Below are 19,159 nucleotides of genomic sequence, written 5' to 3' on the forward strand. Positions count from 1 at the left end.
ACAATGGGTGTCATGTATTAGCTTAATTAACTAAACGGAATTCATATATTCTTCTACTAACACTCGATATTGACATATCTTCAATGCAGTGGTAGGAGTGTACTCTTAGTTTCAGCACATAGTGTGTACCCAGGCAGCACGCCGCCGTTGGACCAATCTTGGACCAACATCGGCTAACATCGGCACCGACGTCGGGCCGACGTCGGAAGTGCAACTTCTTCCAATGTCGGGCCGACGTTAAGGCCAATGATGGGCCAACGTTTTGCCGATGTTTTAGCCAGTATGCAACCAACATTGGGCTGACGAAGGCCATCGTATTGCCGACAAAGCTGCCAATGTTCGGCCAACATTGGGCCATATTTCAGCCAATCACATGCCATTTTTACGCCGATGTTTGCTGCACGACGAATATTGGCTACGGATGTACGACCGACATTGGACCAATCCAGGGCCACATTGCAGCCAATCAAATGCCGTTATTACACCGATGTTTCCTGCACGACGAATATTGGCTACTGATTGGCTTGCCATTATGTAACGATTATTAGTAGGGAATTTTTCTTACCGGAAGATTTAAACAATATGCCTCATGACCCGCTCTTGTAGCTTTGCAGCCCTGTATACTTGGGGCAACAGAAAATTGAATGCTGAGAACTGAAAGCAGTTACTCGATCTATTTCATCTTTTATACCTCATTCCCTTTGCTAACACTAGAAGTGTAGTTTATTTTTTTACCAATTTATCTTTTGCAATAGCGAGTGCTTTATTTGGTACTGGTATTTGGTACAGCAGATCGAAAAAAGTCGTTAGGAAGTAAATGTTGAAAGCGTATGTCCCCCACTTGCAATCCCCACATATTTCCCCCACATGGTAATCGAGAATATTCATAGTTTAGAACTTTTTTTTGTAACTAAAACATGGTGATGGTGCTTCCGAATCAGCATAAGCTAGCCGAACAGTGCACCACCGACAGTCTGCAGACTATTTATTCTTTGTTTTTTTTTATTTATTTGGTACAACAAAAAATGTATACATTGAAAAATATATATACACAACTAAAAAAGGCCCGCTCTACTGCAGGTCAGGTTGCGTTGGGGGCACAGTGACAGTGGTGCTGTCAAGGCCCTGGCTGCTGTGGCTGGGCAGGAAGCCAGCTGCCGTGAGCAGCCGATAATCTGCACTCTGAGAGTGGGGATCATCGGGCTGCTCCACAACAAATGCTTCTCTGAAGCGCCGCTTCCTGCCCCCACAGCGATCACCAGACCCTGGCAGCCACCTCTTTATAAAGTTGAGGGCCTCCGCCTGGTCGCACCCTGCTTTTTGGCAGATGACATCTGCATACAAGAACAGAAATACCATAGTACAGATGAAGCACTGCAGTACAGAGAATACACAAGGGTACACACACATAAAAAAATGAACAAGTCTAACCTGTCACTAATCTACAGAGCCTCAGGTTCACAAAGGCCCTTTTCCCTTTTCTGCCATGAAGGCTGTACAGCACTTGCACATCATGTGCCAATACAGCCTTCATGGCATTCACACCAATTTCTCAGAGGCCACGTCCCCCAATCTGCAGGAGGTGCTTGCGCTGTAAAAAAATGCAAGAAGCATAGATGGGGTAAACGCAACAGCACATCGAAATGTTTTCATGATAAAAATCTGCAAGAAGAGGACACTGAAAACAACAACTTGAATTTTTGGGCATCACAACATTTCATTGTTTTTTTACGCTAACTTCAACTCACTTGACCTAAAATGGTTTCCACATCGGCCCTCTCACACTCAGTGTGAGAACCTTTCAGAGTCCTTCTCTGATATGCAGTTTCGCTGTTATGAAATCAAATACAACACTGTTATAACCCTTAATAAATATTAAAGTGCTTATTTGGGCCGGTTGGTACATGGTCAACGAAGTGAAAAAACAGCGCGTAACACAGGACACAGGACAGAGAAGAGACGGACGACAGCGCCTCGTCCGTCTCTTCTCTGTCCTGTGTCCTGTGTTACGCGCTGTTTTTTCACTTCGTTAATAAATATTGATTCTAGCTATGAAATAGTATAATTACTTTGTACAGTGCTCAAATTCCAATACACGTTTCTTCGAGGTTACAATGTCTTTGCCTGAATGTTGACCAGGAGTAGCTTCTACAGGTGAAAAACGATAAAATATGTGGAATTCAAAAAGAAGCTTGGACATGTTTTTAATCAATGCATTGTAAGCAGAGCACAACAAGATAAATGAACATGATCAAGGCGTACTAAGAGGCAACCTTAGAGCGACCAAATCTTGGTCATAGATGAAACTGATAGAAAAATAAAGGTCGCACTAGATGGTCGCACCATTTGCTGTTTATATTTTTCTGTGATAGCCAACAAAGAGGCATGTCGCCATAGAAATCTCATCACAATAAACAAAGGTGCATTTTTCTTCACACTGCGAAGTTGGGTGCATGTTAGATTTTTAAAAAAGTAAGAAATCGGCTAACACAAGGCAGGGTGAACTGTAGCTCAAAGTAGAGAGAGCCGCAGCGGACACGAAATAGGGTGATAAATGAACAAAATTACTGAATGTCTGTTTTAAGCAGGCTATTGCTAGTCACTGCCCATCAAACACACGATGCCGCCTACATCGTCTGCTAGCTTAGGACAGTTCACTCGGACTTCACAGACTATAGTAAATACAGTCGAATCTCATTAATTCCAACACACTTAATTCGAACTGACGCTGTGGTCCTATCAAAGCTATACCGCGCTCCGAAAATGCTCTCAGCACCCCGCCCAATCCTGCGGTGGCACTTCAGACACCTCATCGCTGTGCTTGAAGATGAAAATGAAGAAAAGGAAAGAAAAGACTGCGGTGGAATGTTTGCCAATGCCAATCTGCGACATTCCTGTGCCCCGCTTCGGCTTTTTCCGTCCCTGCCACATAGAGACCCTTCTCCTCTTAACACTGCGCATGAAGAGAAAGAGGGAAAAAAAGCTGTCGCAGAGAGTTGGCTCTCTCATGCCGATCTGCAACGCGCCGGTGTCACGCTTCCCTGTTTTTCGTTCCTGCTATGTAGAGACTCTTCTCCTTTCAACACCGCGCTTGAAGAGAGAAAAAAAAAAGCTGCTGCGGAGTGTTTCTCTCTCGAATGCCGATCTGCTTTTCTCCAGGTGGAGACGCTCCTCCATTCTCATCATGTGCTGGCCACGCTCCGGCTGCAGCGCAGATGGTAACAGTGGAAACACAGTTGTCTTCGAAGAGTGTCAGCACTGGACATTGCCGTGCGCAACTTCTTTTTCCAGGAGAATACTGAAGCCGAAGTACAAATGCTCTGCAAACTGCACGCAAAACTTGTTGACTCGTTGCAAGGCCAACGTGTACAGACACGTATTGACTACTTTAATTAATGACGGATGTCCTGTAATTTGTGAATAAAACTTCTCCATGCACATGCATCACTACATGGTGAGCCCTCCGCTCGTTTACCGTATTTACTCTATTCTATCGCGCCCTCGATTGTAACGCGCGCCCGGTTTTAGACAAAAAACAAAAAAAACTAAGACATCGGTTGCAACGCGCTCCCTTTTTTCTCGTTGGCCCGCTTGATCACACCACTCGCGAAAACGACTCTTTTTGAGAGTGTCTTTCGTTTAAATATGAAGTACGGGGGAAGCTTATGCCTATCTGACGTGCAACAGAGCATTGCTGTCACTCTAGTTTTACCGTGGCCCGATGTCAGTACACAAACTTGCTTCGCCCCCTTCTCCTAGACGGTTGTGGTGCCAGGCATGTCGAAGTAAAGAGGCGTGTGATCGGCATTCCCGATTTGCCCAAGCAGGTAGCCGTTGTTGTGCCGCAAGTTTAGGAGGAACCTCTGAAGACTCTGAAGCTTTTCTTCGTACTCCTCCGGCAACTTCCGGCATATGCCCGTTCGCCTTCGGAGGGAAAAGCCTTTTCTCTCCATAAAGTTCGTTAGCCAGCACCTGCTCACTTTAAAATGGCTCTGCATTAGCCCTTTTTCTAAGGCTAACTGCATAGCCTGCACTTGGAGCAGTTCTGTCGTCACGGGCCGCTGTGCCGCTCACTGCTTAATCTCATACTCGCCGAGCAGCTCTTCAATTTGTGGAAACCGACCCTGCTGTGGTCCACTGAAGCCTTTGCGTGAATCTTTGCTGTCGACAATATTCTGCTTTTGTTTCCGCCAGTCCCGCACGCACTTTTCGGGAACTCCGAATGACCGCGATGCGGCCCGATTTCTGTCCGTTCCGGCACATGCGACGACTTTTCTTTTAGAAGCAGCATTGTAGTGCACTCGTCGAGTTTTTGAGTCGGCCCTACCATGCCGTCGATGCTAATGTACAACAAGATGACGAACTCCTCAGCACACGTATGAAGTGCCGCGCATGGGAAACACATAGGCAGAAATGACCGACGCGCCATGCCGACGCACGTAGGGGGCGGCCATTTTGTAAGTGGCGATGGCAATAGAATGACCATATTCATTTTTTTTTCGTACTCGATTCTAATGCACATGCGATTTATGAACTCTCTTAACCTGAAAAAAGGTGCGTGTTAGATTCAAGTAATTACGGTAACTTTCATTATTTTGAACTTCTTTTAATTTGAACAAATTTTCTGGCCTCTTTGAGTACGAATTCTTCATATTCGACTGTAGTACAGTGGCTCATGAGATAACCTGACAAGTTTGTTTCCCGAAACACAGAATCTTAAAGCAGTACTAAATTTCTGCATGTTACATAGGCATATTAAAAATCAAGAAATATACACCAAAGCCGCAGCCACAGCTTTACTCTGCACAGCTGCCTCTGCTGCCTCCACTTCTCCAATTGTACCAGCAGGCAGCCGGAAAGGTCAGAGGGGCGCTGTGCTGGCTGGGCGTGCTGAGGCACGGACAAGAGCCGTACCTTGTGCTTCAGCTGTCGCACCTCCTGCAGAACCTCTCTTTGTTGCTGCCGGATGCCAAGTTGGATCCGCAGGATCCGTAGCAATAGAGCTGAAACATACAAGAGTACATACCATATTTACTCACACAATTTGCATCCTCACATAATTTGCTCACCAGTATAATTAGCCAGCCTGCTTTACTACAAGAAACTTTTTGCTCGCACACTTTGCCCTCCCCAACCAGCCTGAGCCACCTTGCCAGCACACACACAGACACATTTGACTTCATGATGCTCTGGTCAGGCACATCTCTTGTCGAGCAGGCGAGTGCAGTCTTACACAAAATGGACTGAGTGCAAGGTCCCTTCTTCCATGAACTTTTATGCTTTCCCTAGAATATCGAACTTGAAAACTGAAACCTGTTTATGTGCAGTCCGAAATGCCGAAAGGTTTGCCTCCTATCTTCCCACCTCTTCCACGGCAAGAATGTATTCCCGAGACACAGCACAGATGTTGAACCCGTGCAAGGACCTGTCACATCAACTAGATGAGGCAGGTTTTCGCACTCATTTTTTTTTTCGGTTTTGCCATCTGGCCATTGCGTTTTTACCGTTCCTTGTGATAGGCTACAATAATTATATACGAGGCAGATTGCTGTTATAAAGCTTATCGAAGAAAACTGAAACCGTGCTACCGCTAAGCACATCAGCGTGGAGTTCTTCGACATGCAATATTCAGTATGGAAGCCAGCAGAAGAGTGCGTTGAATAAGACTTAGCATAGAAGCTTGGGTGTGTTGGTTAGATATCAGAGGGAACACAACGCAATAGAAGACTGGGACAAGGAATGGACACACACACACATGAAGGGCGACACACACAGCACTGTGTTGGCATCGCGCTTCCTTGTCTGCATCCTACTTTACGTTGGGTTCCCGACAATTATTGGAGAGTACTTATGTTCTCTGGTATAACCCTGTCGTGGGAACTGGTTTTTGTGAGCACTGTTCGGAAGAACTTCAAGAAAATGGGGGCATTTGAACAGGCTTAGCAAACAAATGACAATCCGCTTTGAGACAGCTGTGACAGCGCCTGCAACATATATTCCCAGTTGAGCTTTTAGGCCAGCGATTCCTACTGGCTTCGCACATGACCGGATTGACAAAAAAAGTACACATAATACGCGAGTATATACCGCATTTGACTCTGTAGCTTTGATGAACCAGGCAGATACACAAATTTATCCAAAACTCCATTGATTCTGTTGCAAAATTATTCAACAAACAAATTGCAATGTTATCCATGTTACTATACGATTGTGGCACTTTACCATTGCAGCTTTCCAGGAGGCACATATAGTGCAGCGTTAGTTCACCACTCGCAGTTAATTGTATGCAGTAGGTTGCTCACAGTAACTGACTGCATGCAATGGTGAACATCTTGCATGCTTGCACCGCTGTTTCAGCATGCTGGCTGCTTCCCATACGGCTATCAATTGATGTTCACAAAATTGGGAAGATGAAGAAAGACTACACAGTGCCCTCTGGCCACCCTATACTCCAAACCTCCAGCCAACAAACAAACAAAAGAAACAGAAGTATGCAAATGAATATTATTCCTAATGCAGCTGGAATGGAGTGTAGTTTTCACCAATTCTGTGTGTTAAGTCAATATGGAGTGAGTTAACTCTATAAAGTAGCTTTTCTCATAACAGTGTTCACTCTATTGTAACACAAGAAGTGACTTCATAGCATCTAGAAGGAAAAATAGAATCTTCAGTATTTGATAGAAATGTGAGGCTCTACCTTAAAACAACAATAATCTGGAAAAAGAACTCATTACATTCGAAAAAAAAAGTAGCACAGTTGATCCCCTTTACAAGAGACGCTGATGTAACAGACAAACGGGGATAAGAGGCACCAGTGTGCAGGCTGACATTTGGGCCATCATGCATCAGGCACTCCGTAGATGCGCCTGTGCAGCCGGGAGCCCTGCAGTCAAGCATGCTGAGCAAGACTGTTGACCACTGTACAATGACACATTGCCACAAAATTTCAAAACTTCATTTCACAGACTTCTGCAAAAGCTTCTTACACTCTTGCATAATTTTTGCACAAGCTTCTCTCATTCTTGCGTGATTTTCGTCAGAACATATAAGTGTTGGTTTTATATGTCCCCAAAAACTTGCACAATACAAATAGCATACATTAAAGTCTATCACTTATACGTGCATAGTGTAACAATGAAAGGAAAATCACGCATGGTTTGCTCCGAGCCTTCCCCGTGCGGTGCCTCCTTGAGCCTTGGAGAGCACTGTACAGCTAGAGCAAAGTAGCATCAATCCAGTGTTAATGGCAGGTTAACAAGACAACAAAACTAACCCCCATATTCATAAACACTCCCCGACTCGACTTTCACCCTTCACTTGACAGAGTTGAGCACTGTGCCGCTGCTCGTTTGAAAGCGGCGCTGCGCTACTCGAGAATCACAGCAGATTATTGCTGACATGCAGCAATTTTCTCTGCTTAGAGACGGCGCTCCCATCAGCCATCTCAAGTGAAGGTGAAGCGTTGAGTGGAGGGAAGTTCTAGAATACGGGGGTAAGATTGGTTGCAAGAACACTACAATAGACACACTTAATTTTTACACTTCATCTATATTGTACAGCTACACACATTCTGCATCCTTATAATGCAACATATACATACAGGCTTATAAAGTAAACACTGTAGGCTGCTCAAATAACACCTACACAAAAAAATTGCCCAAAAGTGGCCATGCGCAAAGTACTTTTATTTGAAACTCACAAAACTTTTGCGGTGATGGAGAATAAATAAGACAGGTTACGCTTGGAGGCACATGAGACCTTCGCAGCTTTCATAAAGTACAAAAAACAATATGGTATGTGTGTGTGTATGCATGCATGAAGCTTCAGTCTTTACATACGGTTTCTTGAAAGAATCGATTTTATGGCACCTGTGTCCTTCAGCGCAATTGAAAGCCTGCTGATCAGTGTGTGCAATTGTGGAATAGTTACATAGAAAATGGCGTGAAACACATAAATCAAATTTTTCTAGCTAGAAAATATGCAGCTGTGTATACACAACACATGCTGCAAACAGTGGGAGGTGACCACAAGAGTGATTTGAGTGTAAGCGGCAGTATTCCGCATTCATGCACCCCGCCATTTTCAACTGTTGCCCAAAAGCAGCACCACTTCAGCGTGCTACTTTTTTTTTTTACATCATAAACAGCACGGAATACAGCGAGGATGAAAACAACATATGCAATTAAATTTTGAGCACTATTTATGGTGCGCATGATTGATTGATTGATATGTGGGGTTTAACGTCCCAAAACCACTATATGATTATGATAGACGCCGTAGTGGAGGGCTCCGGAAATTTAGACCACCTGGGGTTCTTTAACGTGCACCTAAATCTGAGCACACGGGCCTACAACATTCCCGCCTCCATCGGAAATGCAGCCGCCGCAGCCGGGATTCGAACCCGCGCCCTGCGGGTCAGCAGCCGAGTACCTTAGCCACTAGACCACCGCGGCGAGGATGGTGCGCATGAAAAAAAAAATAGGCCTTTGTACAACGACGAATTCATAATTTGCCTTCACGGACCTTCTGTTAGGCTGCACCACATACAGATTTTTTGTGGCTTTCAAAAGAGATTTGAAAAAAAAATAATAACCGTGTTTACTCTCGTCATGAGCGCACTCACTAAGTCACCCTCATTTCAGTCGCGAAAATTTTGATTTTTTTTCTTCCACATATTAAACACACACCTTATGTTCATCCGCTGAAGTCCCACGGGCTTCCCCCCCCCCCCCTTGCCGCCTTCGCTCGCTGCCACGTGCCATTTTATTTTTGTTTCTATTTGTTCACGGAACGTCCCCTGTCTTTTTTAATTATCCCTTGTAACATATGTGGCATTATCTTCTTCCCGAGGTGCCACAGGTGCTCTGCTATGTAGATGCACCATTAAACTAGTATTTTTGATCAACTGTGCATTTCTGATGTTTACCTTGCAAGTACGTAAAACTGGCATGCTTCTTGATCTACGATACACATGTGGCTTGTCTCACTTTGAAGGAAAAGTTAGCATACAATGGTGTGAATGCTTAGAATTTGAAATATTGAGGCAGCAGCACACCGGAGATGATCATATGGTAAAGAAACAAGTGCTGCCTTATTACTGGCAAGTTGTCACTTATATGTACAAATAAATTTTGCGAGCTAAAAAAAGTACAAAAGCACAGCGAGGCTATGATGTGGTTCAACCTGTGGATTCGCTTCATTTATCACGCCATATGATGAAGCTTCCTTTGGTAAAACTGCTCAGATAATAAAAAAAGTTTGCTGTCCAATACAGCAACTATACAAAGTGTGCACGTGCATCTCGCAGAGCCTTTTCGTCACTTCCGAAATGCGCCACCAACATGCCCGGGCACCAACCGAATCTATCGCCTACAAATGCCATGTTGTCTCCTCGTGCTTGCACCCGTTTAGTTTTGCCTCACGATGCAAGTTTGAGAAATTATGAGCTGCTAGTGAGGCAAGTTGATTTAGTAGTCCACGCAGAGGGAGCAGAGCTTAGGGTGTTTCTTTGCTGAAAGTTATAAGCTGAAATTGAGAACGCACATTCCGATTTTCCTAAAAGTACCAGCGTATTTGGCTGGTGCAGATTAACAAAAGCTACTTGAAGAAACTTTGCAATATTTGCATCTTCAGGTGCAACTTCATTACGGGTAAGTGCCATAGCCAAGTATTTACCTGCAAAGAGATATAGCTTACCAAGATACTGTACATACAAACTTGTCCGCAGTTAAAATCATGATGGCGAGGAAGGCGGTTAAAATCGTGATGGCGATCGCGGAGATTTGGCATTGCATTGAAACAAACTATAAAGAATGGGAAACAATATTAGTTCACTTTGAAGTATAGCCGATCGGTTCAAGTTGGGCGTCAGAGTTTTTTTTTTAATTAGTCAATTAATTCTATACACGGTCTCTATCATGTTCAGTGACTCCACTGTACATTAGCGTACAACAAAAGCAAAATACAAAGTGAAAAGTGTGTTAAAGCATACGCGAAAAATAAAGTGATGACTGGCATTACCGCGGCACACACCACGCAAAGTCGCTATCTGCCTTGTATAATATTTTCCTCGACTATTTCCACAAATTGCAATCAAAGAGGCTCAAGCTCAACATCAGCACTGTTTAAAACACTTGGGGGGGGGGGGCATTGCTACTTTGGTGGCGTAGGCCGTGACAATATATTCATAATATTATATCTCTTGTAAACTTGCCTAGCTCTGCACGACTAGTTTTCGATGGGAGCAGCTGCGCTTCGCACATCCACTCTTAAAATTGCGGCTCGAGAGATTTTGAGCTTTCACTTGTTTTTGGGCCAGGCAATTTGTAGTGAAAGCAAGATAATAGGCCTTCATAGGTTGTGGCGGGCAGCCGGTGTACGCCGTGGCTGGTATGTGTGTCGCACATCTTGATTACCTGGTCTTGTATCGAGTGAACGAGCGAGGCCTTCCTAATCCAATGAGCTCGTTAAAGTAAGACAACAAAAAACCACAATGCTTCCACATCGTTCACAGCAACAGATGACGAGCCCCCAACAAACCGCACTGCAGCACGTGAGCTGCCGTAGGTACCCAGGGAGTTACCCGGGCATGGCGGGAGAGGGCGACAACGGCAGAAGTGACATCACAAAAACACTATGTATAAAGGGGACATTTAAAGACTTTTTTCCCATTTTTAAACTTCATGCACTGTTCTGTCACAATTTATAGCTCAGAATAGTTGTATTTTGAAAAGGGCACTAATTCATAAGCCCAATGGTTCAAGGATGGGTGCATTTAGGGGGCCCATTCTACGTTTTACCTATGCCCTTCAAGAACTTGCTTACAGGGCCAAAGTCCTGTTTCAGAAAGAACACGCTAGTGCGTGGCCAGCAGTCCGTCAAGCATTAGTGCTGGTGAGATTTGGAAATGCAGCGCATGAGCATCCTCATCTGCTACTTCTCTGCTCATGCTCTCGAGGCTTACTTGCGAGGCACGGTCCTTTGCACTTTTCATTTTCACACTGTAAATCAACTGATACCAACTCTGCCTTCCATTATTTAATAAACCAATATTTCATGGTCACGAGGACGAGCTTAAAATGTTTGCTACATCAGACCTGAACAGCATTTTGAGTCATCGAAACTTGCTAGTTGCAGCGAGCATTATGCGAAAAATATGATGTGCTTTACGGTGACAACTTGCAAAACACTGCAGCATCGATTAAAATCATGCATTTTTTGTGCTCACAGGAAATCCCTGAAGCAGGAGGCACTGGGCTAGATAAATTGCGCAGCTAAAATACGGATGCGCTTTCCAATGCTGTCATGCGTACAGGCGGAGAAATGGCAGACAAAACTGGGCGCACCCCGATTCTTTGCGCATGCGTCCCATTCACAAGCCTCGCTGCCAGTTAGCACCACATGGCTCACTGTCCATGAGCTCGCTTGTTTCCTGTAACAGTGGATCATACGGTACACCTATTTAAAAACGAGGATAGAATGTATATAACGCAGCGTCTGATGAAGCCATCACGATGTGTTGCTAATGAAATCTGGAACTCTAGTTAGTACCCTTATTGTTAACCAGCCGACCAACTAGCAAAAAGATTTGCGACTGAAATGATGGCATCTACACCTGCCCTTAAAGGGACACTGAACAAAGTTTTTGCCGCCGAGATTTTCAGCCAAAGCAAAAGATTGGGCCATGAAATTCATAGACAATAATAATTTCAAGCAGAAACTACGAAAACATACCGAATTTAATGAGCCTTTTACAAAATGCCGCGTCTAGCTCTTAGACACGGCGTTTTCTAAAAGGTCGCGACATTTATTTTTCAAGTTTTTTTTTGTTATTCAAGACAAATCTACGGTGAACTGTTCACAGAAAAGAAAATTGCCTCGGTAAGATTTCTTTGCGAGCAGCTTACTAATTTTAAGGCAGGCGCGTTGATTCGTGAACTGAAGGATGCGAGTGATCGATCTTGCCTGCTAGTGGCTAGGCGACAAAGGTTTTACCTCATGTCCTGGTGAAGCTAAATCACGCAAATGGAGCAGAAAATGTGCATTATCATTTATTTCACCTAAATATCACACGTATGTGACTTATTGCCGGTGACAAGTGATCAGGATGAAGTCGACAAGTTGCAAATCTGAACAAGCATTCACTCGAATGAAAAACCAACCTATACTCACGTGCACGGTGAAGTCGAACACGTCGTCCGTCAATGTTGTCTCTGATGCCCGAAGGAAAAGAGAAGAGGACAAGCGACGGGGTCGTCTCTTTCTATAAAGTCGGCGGAACTGCCAGAACAGCCAACAGAAAAGGCATCGGATTGACATTCCTCCATCTGGGCATCAGTCGCTCCACCCGGGCATGCAGCTGCTACTGGTTCTACTACTATCCTCTTCCCCGTGCCTCTTCCCGACATTGCAGTGTTGCTGCCATACTCGCGAACCTTTTTAAATTAAAGCACGCAATCATGTATTATCGTGCGCCATACTAAACTTAAAAACAGTGCGCCGGTACATGAGATCACGAAGCGCGGTCCACGCCATCACAAGAGCAATTAGAGAAATGAAACAAAGAAAACAAAAATGTATAAAATATTTTGTCTCAATACGATCCGCAATCCAGTTTCCTTCAGCGGCTTTTGGCTCTGTATGAACGGCCAAGCCAGTGCCAAGCCAAGCTTGCGTCCCTGATCAGCTGTTTGTTTCCATAGAGAATTCAACAGTGAACTGGCAATTTGTTTAGATGATATTGCTAAAGGGCTTGAAACTGAATATTTCTCTACATACTACTGCTGTACTTTTCCTTTCTGTTTCCTGATCACAGTGATGAGATTGAGAAGGTTACAATTTAGAAAACAGCAAGTACAGCTCAAGCATTGCTAGTATCGCTGTTTCGGTAATAAAATGTTACAAAGATTTTGCCCCGCGACCTGCTTGCCGTGTTCGAGCACCCAGTAGAAATTTACGGTGCCGCGGTTGAAAGAGTTGAATAAAATTGCAATATTACGAAAGAAAGGCTCTGAAGCAACATCGCATTTTATCAGGCCTACACCTCCCACACCTAGACGAGTAAAACTCGTCGATATTATCTTGCAAAGCTGTGTATAATATTTAAAACACATTCTTTAGCCCACGATGAATTGTTCTCTCGTGTGGCTTCTCCATTTGGTACTGTCATGTTAACTTACAAAGGCAACTTTCCATATTTAGTCTCTTTAGATGTTGCAAAAGCTTGACACGTGGTGTGTATGCCATACTGATAATTCTCCTCGTAACCTGGGTCCGCCTCTTTAAACAGCGTCGCATTTTATTGTTCGCAATTGTGTTTGTTTTATACTGTAAGCGAGCTGTGTGATTTCATCAATATTCACGAGTGTTCCCTGACTATACAAACACGTGCGTCTTATTTGGTGCGGTGCACGTTTGTATGTAGCAAAAAATGTCATTTCGTAAGCGTGTGTCTGCATACACTTGCATGCCCTGCAGTACGTGTACATAATTAATGCAGTAAGGACTGCAATGCATAGCCTTGCATGGGACATATATTCCATACACCCTCAGAGAAATGTTGTTTGTTATGAGCCTACTGTTTATCATTACATTTTTTTTTCGTTAAAGTTTCATCTCCATATAAAGCAGCTGTATACAGGCACGAGCTTCAGCAGCTTCCTCGTTGTTCCATTTTAAATAAAAACACCAAGCCTACCCGAATCAATTATCTGTTTGCTATCATTACTGTTATGTGTTCTACGATGTACACAAGGACAGTATTATACAAAAAATAGGGAGAGAATTGAATGCCCTGCCTGCATGGCTGCGCCGTTTCACAAGATCAGGCGCTGCACTGTGAAGCTTCCTACCGGCCTGCAGAAATTCAAGGGAGCGTACAATAGCGTGGTTCAAGAGGACTTGTGGGGAATACTAGACACACAGGGTGTAAAAGATGGAGTCACTAATCGTTTAAAGGAAATCTATAAAACTAACAAGGTAGTTAAAAAGTGGGAAAAACAGGTAATTAAGCCCACAGTGGTGAAACGTGGACTTAGGCAGGCGTGCCCACTGTCACCCTTCTTATTCATGATGTACCTACAAGGATTAGAGGCCAAATTAGAGGCAAGGGGACTTGGCTTCAGCCTCTCTTTAGTCAAACAAGGAAAACTCATTCATCAGGCACTACCAGCATTAATCTACGCAGATGATATAGTGCTAATGGCCGACAACAAGGAAGATTTGCAGAGGTTGATGGACATCTGCAGTAATGAGGGAGATAGATTAGATTTTAGATTCAGTTAAGAAAAATCAGTAGTCATGATTTTTAATGATAACAAAGGTAGTGAGCTTAGAATACAGGAAGTCACGCTAGAGATAACAGATAAATACAAATAACTGGGCGTATGGATAAGCAACGGGACCGAGTACCTGAGGGAACACGAAATATGCATGACGACTAAAGATAACAGGAATGCAGCAGTGATGAAAAATAGGGCACTGTGGAATTACAATTGGTATAATGTTGTGAGAGGAATATGGAAAGGGGTCATGGTTCCTGGGCTGACGTTCGGCAACGCGGTCTTGTGCATGAGGTCAGAAGTTCAAGCAAGATTAGAAATTAGGCAACGTGAATTATGTAGGCTTGCTTTAGGAGCTCATTGGAATACACCAAACCAGAGAGTACAAGGTGATATGGGATGAACATCATTTGATGGCAGGGAAGCTAGCAGCAAGATAAAATTTGAGAAGCGATTGAGAGAAATGGGGGAGGAGCGTTGGGCTATGAAGGTTTTCAGCTACTTGTACATGAAGAATGTCAATACAAAATGGAGGAAGCGAACCAGGAAATTGACTGGTAAATACTTGGAAAACAGCAGGTGGCCAAACCAGAAAGAACTATCGGTTAAAAAGGAACTGCAGGAAACGGAGACTGACATGTGGAGAATTGGCATGATTAAGAAGTCCGCACTAGAGATCTATCGAAATTTAAGCAGGAAATTGCCAAAGAAAGAATCTATGATAATACTCAGGGTAGTTCTTTACTGTTTGAGGCCAGGACGGGCGTATTGCGAACCAAGACATATCGGGCCAAATATGAAGAGGTAGACACAATATGCAGTGCGTGCGAAGAGAAAGAAAAAACTGCCGAACACTTGACAATGCTCTGTAAAGGGCTTCACCTTATAGTTCAAGATGATGGCGCAGAGTTTTTCAAAGCACTGGTGTTTAGGGACAGGGAGGGCAAAATAGGCTTTAAGCGGGTAGACTTAACTAGAAGGAGGTTATCTGATTTGTGGCTAAAGTCAAGGCACGATTGAAAATTAAACCCTTCACTTCAAAGTACCCGTCCAACTTTACTATTTAAAGGGGAAAAAATCTAGTGGTCAGTTCACTAAGCATTACGGCTAGGTGACGTTAGCCGCCGCCCGATCTAAAGGGTACGGCCACATCCATCCATCTATCCAGCCAAGAATATGCTCTCTGGCTTGTTGCTCCAGGCCTAGTCAGGTAGATTTTCTGGCCTCACCGTTGAATTGTTTGCTCGGGTTGTGGCTCGCAAACATTGCGGTTTTGGGCTTCGTATCATCTTGTTCCGTCATCATGTCCTCCAAGTGGAGGACATGTCGCAGTGTGAGGAGGGAGTACGACAAGGTGCTGATAGAATGAGCTATCAGTCTTACCAGGCAGGCGGTTGAGAGCGCACCGAGGCAGCTGACGCACACCAGCACTATCCGCTTCCTGTATAATACAGGCTAGGGAATTATAGAAACACAGAGCAGAAATCAACTCTTGTGCCTCTCTCATGCACTCACAAGGCGGAACCTGCTTCGAACACTGAGGACCGAGCTAAGCAACACCATGCGTGACGATAAATCATGGTCTCCTATTGCAATAATGATTAAGGCACGCATGCAACTTAAACCATTGTCACGCAAGATGAATTCACAACACCATCGAAGTGAACCCAAGGTACGTGCTGATTATTATCTACGGTACTAACGCTAAATTCATGCAGACGTTTAGTTGGCGCTGCAGTAGGCCTAGTTGAAGGAATGGCCACAGCTACTGCTGTGATGGAGAACGGGCTCATTAACATCTTCATGTAGATTAAAACGGCTTACCCCGAAATGGCTGGGAGTGTCACGCTATCCTTAGAAGTGGCACATGCAGTTGCATATTTAACGATTACAGAAATGGCGTACCGATTTCCAAAGCACTTATCAATACTTCCGTCAAGGCGTAGCACCAAACACTTTATCGCACATTTCGGGAAACATTCCTTTTTCTCCCAATCTGGTGGCTAGGCATGACTACGCCCAAGAATAAGCATGTTATTATGTATGTCGGAGGTATTTTCATCTGATCCCTGAAAAATTATTTCCCTAAACCCATGGAAAAAAAAGAAAATGGAATTCGCACCTGTCATCACATTGCACCCCATCACAGGAATGGGATCAGATTGGCCTGGCGCTCAATACTCCCTTACGCTTAATCAGAGCTCGGTCTGGCACCAGCTCCAGACAAAACCATTTATAATCTCCTGTCTGGCACATCTGTTTTACTCTGCTCTCTCTCAACCAGAGTGCACCATGTACCTGTGGTTCACCCCTGGTAGATCTTTTTCACTGTTTGTGAATTGCACACAAAGCCCTTACTGCTAGATCCCATTCCCAATTCTTCACTATTCTCACGGGAGGCCACTATTTGGGCAGCTTACATCACGACATGTGCGTGTCATGATGTCAGTGCCGTCTTTTTCAGAGTCGGTGCCGTCTTTTCTTTCTCTTTTGCTCCTTCCCTATCCTGTGTTTCTGGTGTTGCGCTGCAAACAAGTGAAGATGTTAAAGAACACCAGATGTTCAAAATTTGCTTCTCATTAATATATCGTGGTTTTGGGAATTAAAACCCCAGATATATTGAAATAAGATGCATGAAAAGGGAAGGATGATATTGGAAACTGGCAAAAAAGGGATGACAGACTTCTTAAGCTATGCTGCCATTGAGATTTTCAGCTGTTCACGCAATTCTCACACGTGGCTTTGATGCAGCTATGCACATATCACACAAGCATGCTGACTGTACAGTTAGTATAACTGCAACCTTCATGTACCCAGCCTTCATGTACCCTCTATGACATTTCAGAACATCTGAGTCAGTGTTAGCGTCAAGTTATGTTCTTCATGCTGGGGAACCAGTGTTATGAGTTACCATTTCTACAGAATGAATCCCTGTCTACCTGGAACAAGCTGCAAGATATATAACTAAACGTTCCTTTTCAGGGCCAGTCAATCTCTGTCCGGCTTGGATGCACCAACTGATTCCCTTTATCATCAACCCTCAAAAACTAGCAAATGTTTGTACATGTGCAAGCAGTGTCATTCAATATCTTAGGAAATGCTTGTGAAGCAATTTCAAGGAGAATCGTTTTTCTGATCTCATAGTGAGGCATTAGGAACACCTTAGTCACACCAAGTGCCATTATTCAATGAGAGGAACAAGAGAAATATTTCACTGGGAACTATGAAGTGAACAAAAAAACAAATGTTTTCAGATACTGCGAGATCATTTCATAAAAAAGCTCAGAAGTTGCTATGTGTGGCCACATTTAATCTGTGCAAGCATCGTGTGGTTACAAAATTCTGTACCAAACATAGGTTCAGCTTTCTGGAATAGACCGCGCTGCACAAGCTAGCTCAGTGCATGCACTTCTGTACCCTGCCAGAGAATATTTTTACCACCAGTATGTTGTAACGTGAAGTGAAATGGTGATTGCATACTAGGGCGCGTCCTGCAGGACCCCAATAAAGTTGTTTCACTTGATCGGTTGGTGTGCTGTAAGCAGAGCATTTCCGAGAAAAATCGTATAGTTTGGAGGAGAACTTAAGCAAGAAAAGGTGTAGATAAAACACTGGATTCACTGGCATTATCCTCACCAAGTATAACATTGTTTTTCTGGTGAAGCTTTGTGTCTGAACAGCGAGCAGGATAAGCTGGTAAAAACATGCAAAATGGGAAGTCTAGCACAGCAATCTGTGCAGTACTGCTCATTTCATGGAGCATTAATTTCACAGACTTTGCTCATTGTTAGCGTTAAGCCTATATTATGTCCACTGCAGGGTGGAAGCCCAATCAATGTTCCCTGTCCTGTATGAGCCAATTTCATATTATGGCTGATAATTTCTCGATCTCATTGGAACTAATCACCTGCCACCCTCTGCTACATTTTATGTGTCCTAATATAAATTATTTGACATTACTGACCTGTCATCCATCTTTTTTTCTCATTCCTAACTAATGCATTCATTTTTGATAAACTCTGCTTTCTTCCCATGTCTTAATATTATGCTAGCCTTTTTTCATTTTTGTGAAACATTATCTTTGCTCAGAAGCTAGAAGTTATCAGAAAGAACATAACGACATTCTACCTCCTGAGCATATGGCATCATCAATACAAAAATGTAATAAAAGTGAGAAAACATCCTATCTATATAAGAGGCCCTAAAATACTGCAGGAGGCAACAAATAAACTGGTATTTGTATAAAGGCAGTGACAAAAACTTTGACTACTGTCACTTATTCTGATTCTTGGGACATCTTTTTTAGTACATCATAACACATAATTACACATTTACACAATTTACACAGAGCAATAGCCACCACGTGCATTGAGGCCACCCTTCAGAAGTCATGTGAGCACAAGGATGAGGTAAGCCTTAAAAACCAGATTAAAAGACTAAAGGATGCTGGATATCCCAACAGCACCATCACACCCGTGTGCTAAACGCTCCTGCAGAAAGTCAAGTTAAACAAAACAGGACCAAAATAAAAACAGAATGACCAAAGATCTTTGCATGCTATACCGTACGTACATAAGGTGTTTCACAATATAAAGAGAATAGCAAGCCGATATAATTTTATCTTGTTATTTGCCATCCCTTGCAAGTTTTCAAAAGTGTGTGTACTAAAAAGCAACAGGAATAGCCATTATTTCACCCTTCATCACGAGAATAGGTATACTGAATGCCAATATAATGTTGTGTATGAGATACTATTGACACGTGGAAACGTAAACATAAGACAAACTGGGCAATGCCCCAATGTTTGAGCAAGACAGCATGCTTAAAATGTTAAGAATGGCTATGGTAGTCGCATGGCCATACACTGTAAAGAATGTAAG

General features: G+C 43.5%; 1 protein-coding gene across 2 annotated transcripts; it reads right to left on the bottom strand.

The window, feature by feature from the left end:
- Positions 1-984: 984 nt before the first annotated feature.
- LOC142764764 (uncharacterized) lies at positions 985-12,600 on the bottom strand. Of its 2 annotated transcripts, XM_075865292.1 has the most exons (5): positions 12,172-12,600; positions 7,151-7,213; positions 4,915-5,003; positions 1,432-1,591; positions 985-1,334 (listed from the first exon to the last, which is right to left on the bottom strand). In XM_075865292.1, the coding sequence occupies exons 4-5, from the start codon at positions 1,532-1,534 to the stop codon at positions 1,072-1,074; spliced, it is 366 nt and encodes a 121-aa protein (XP_075721407.1). In that variant the 5' UTR covers positions 1,535-1,591; positions 4,915-5,003; positions 7,151-7,213; positions 12,172-12,600; the 3' UTR covers positions 985-1,071. The 2 variants fall into 2 exon arrangements, with proteins under 2 accessions (XP_075721407.1, XP_075721408.1); XM_075865293.1 differs by lacking the exon at positions 12,172-12,600 and having other exon boundaries at positions 7,151-7,305.
- Positions 12,601-19,159: the final 6,559 nt, after the last annotated feature.

This window comes from Rhipicephalus microplus, chromosome 6, assembly GCF_043290135.1.
Source record: "Rhipicephalus microplus isolate Deutch F79 chromosome 6, USDA_Rmic, whole genome shotgun sequence".
Classification (NCBI taxonomy): Eukaryota; Metazoa; Arthropoda; class Arachnida; order Ixodida; family Ixodidae; genus Rhipicephalus; species Rhipicephalus microplus.

Excerpts from the sequence above, each read along its gene's own strand:
- LOC142764764 (XM_075865292.1), bottom strand. The coding sequence starts at position 1,534 with ATGAAGGCTGTATTGGCACATGATGTGCAAGTGCTGTACAGCCTTCAT. Across the intron at positions 1,335-1,431 it reads GCTCTGTAGATTAGTGACAG|ATGTCATCTGCCAAAAAGCA; the intron begins GTTAGACTTGTT and ends TCTTGTATGCAG.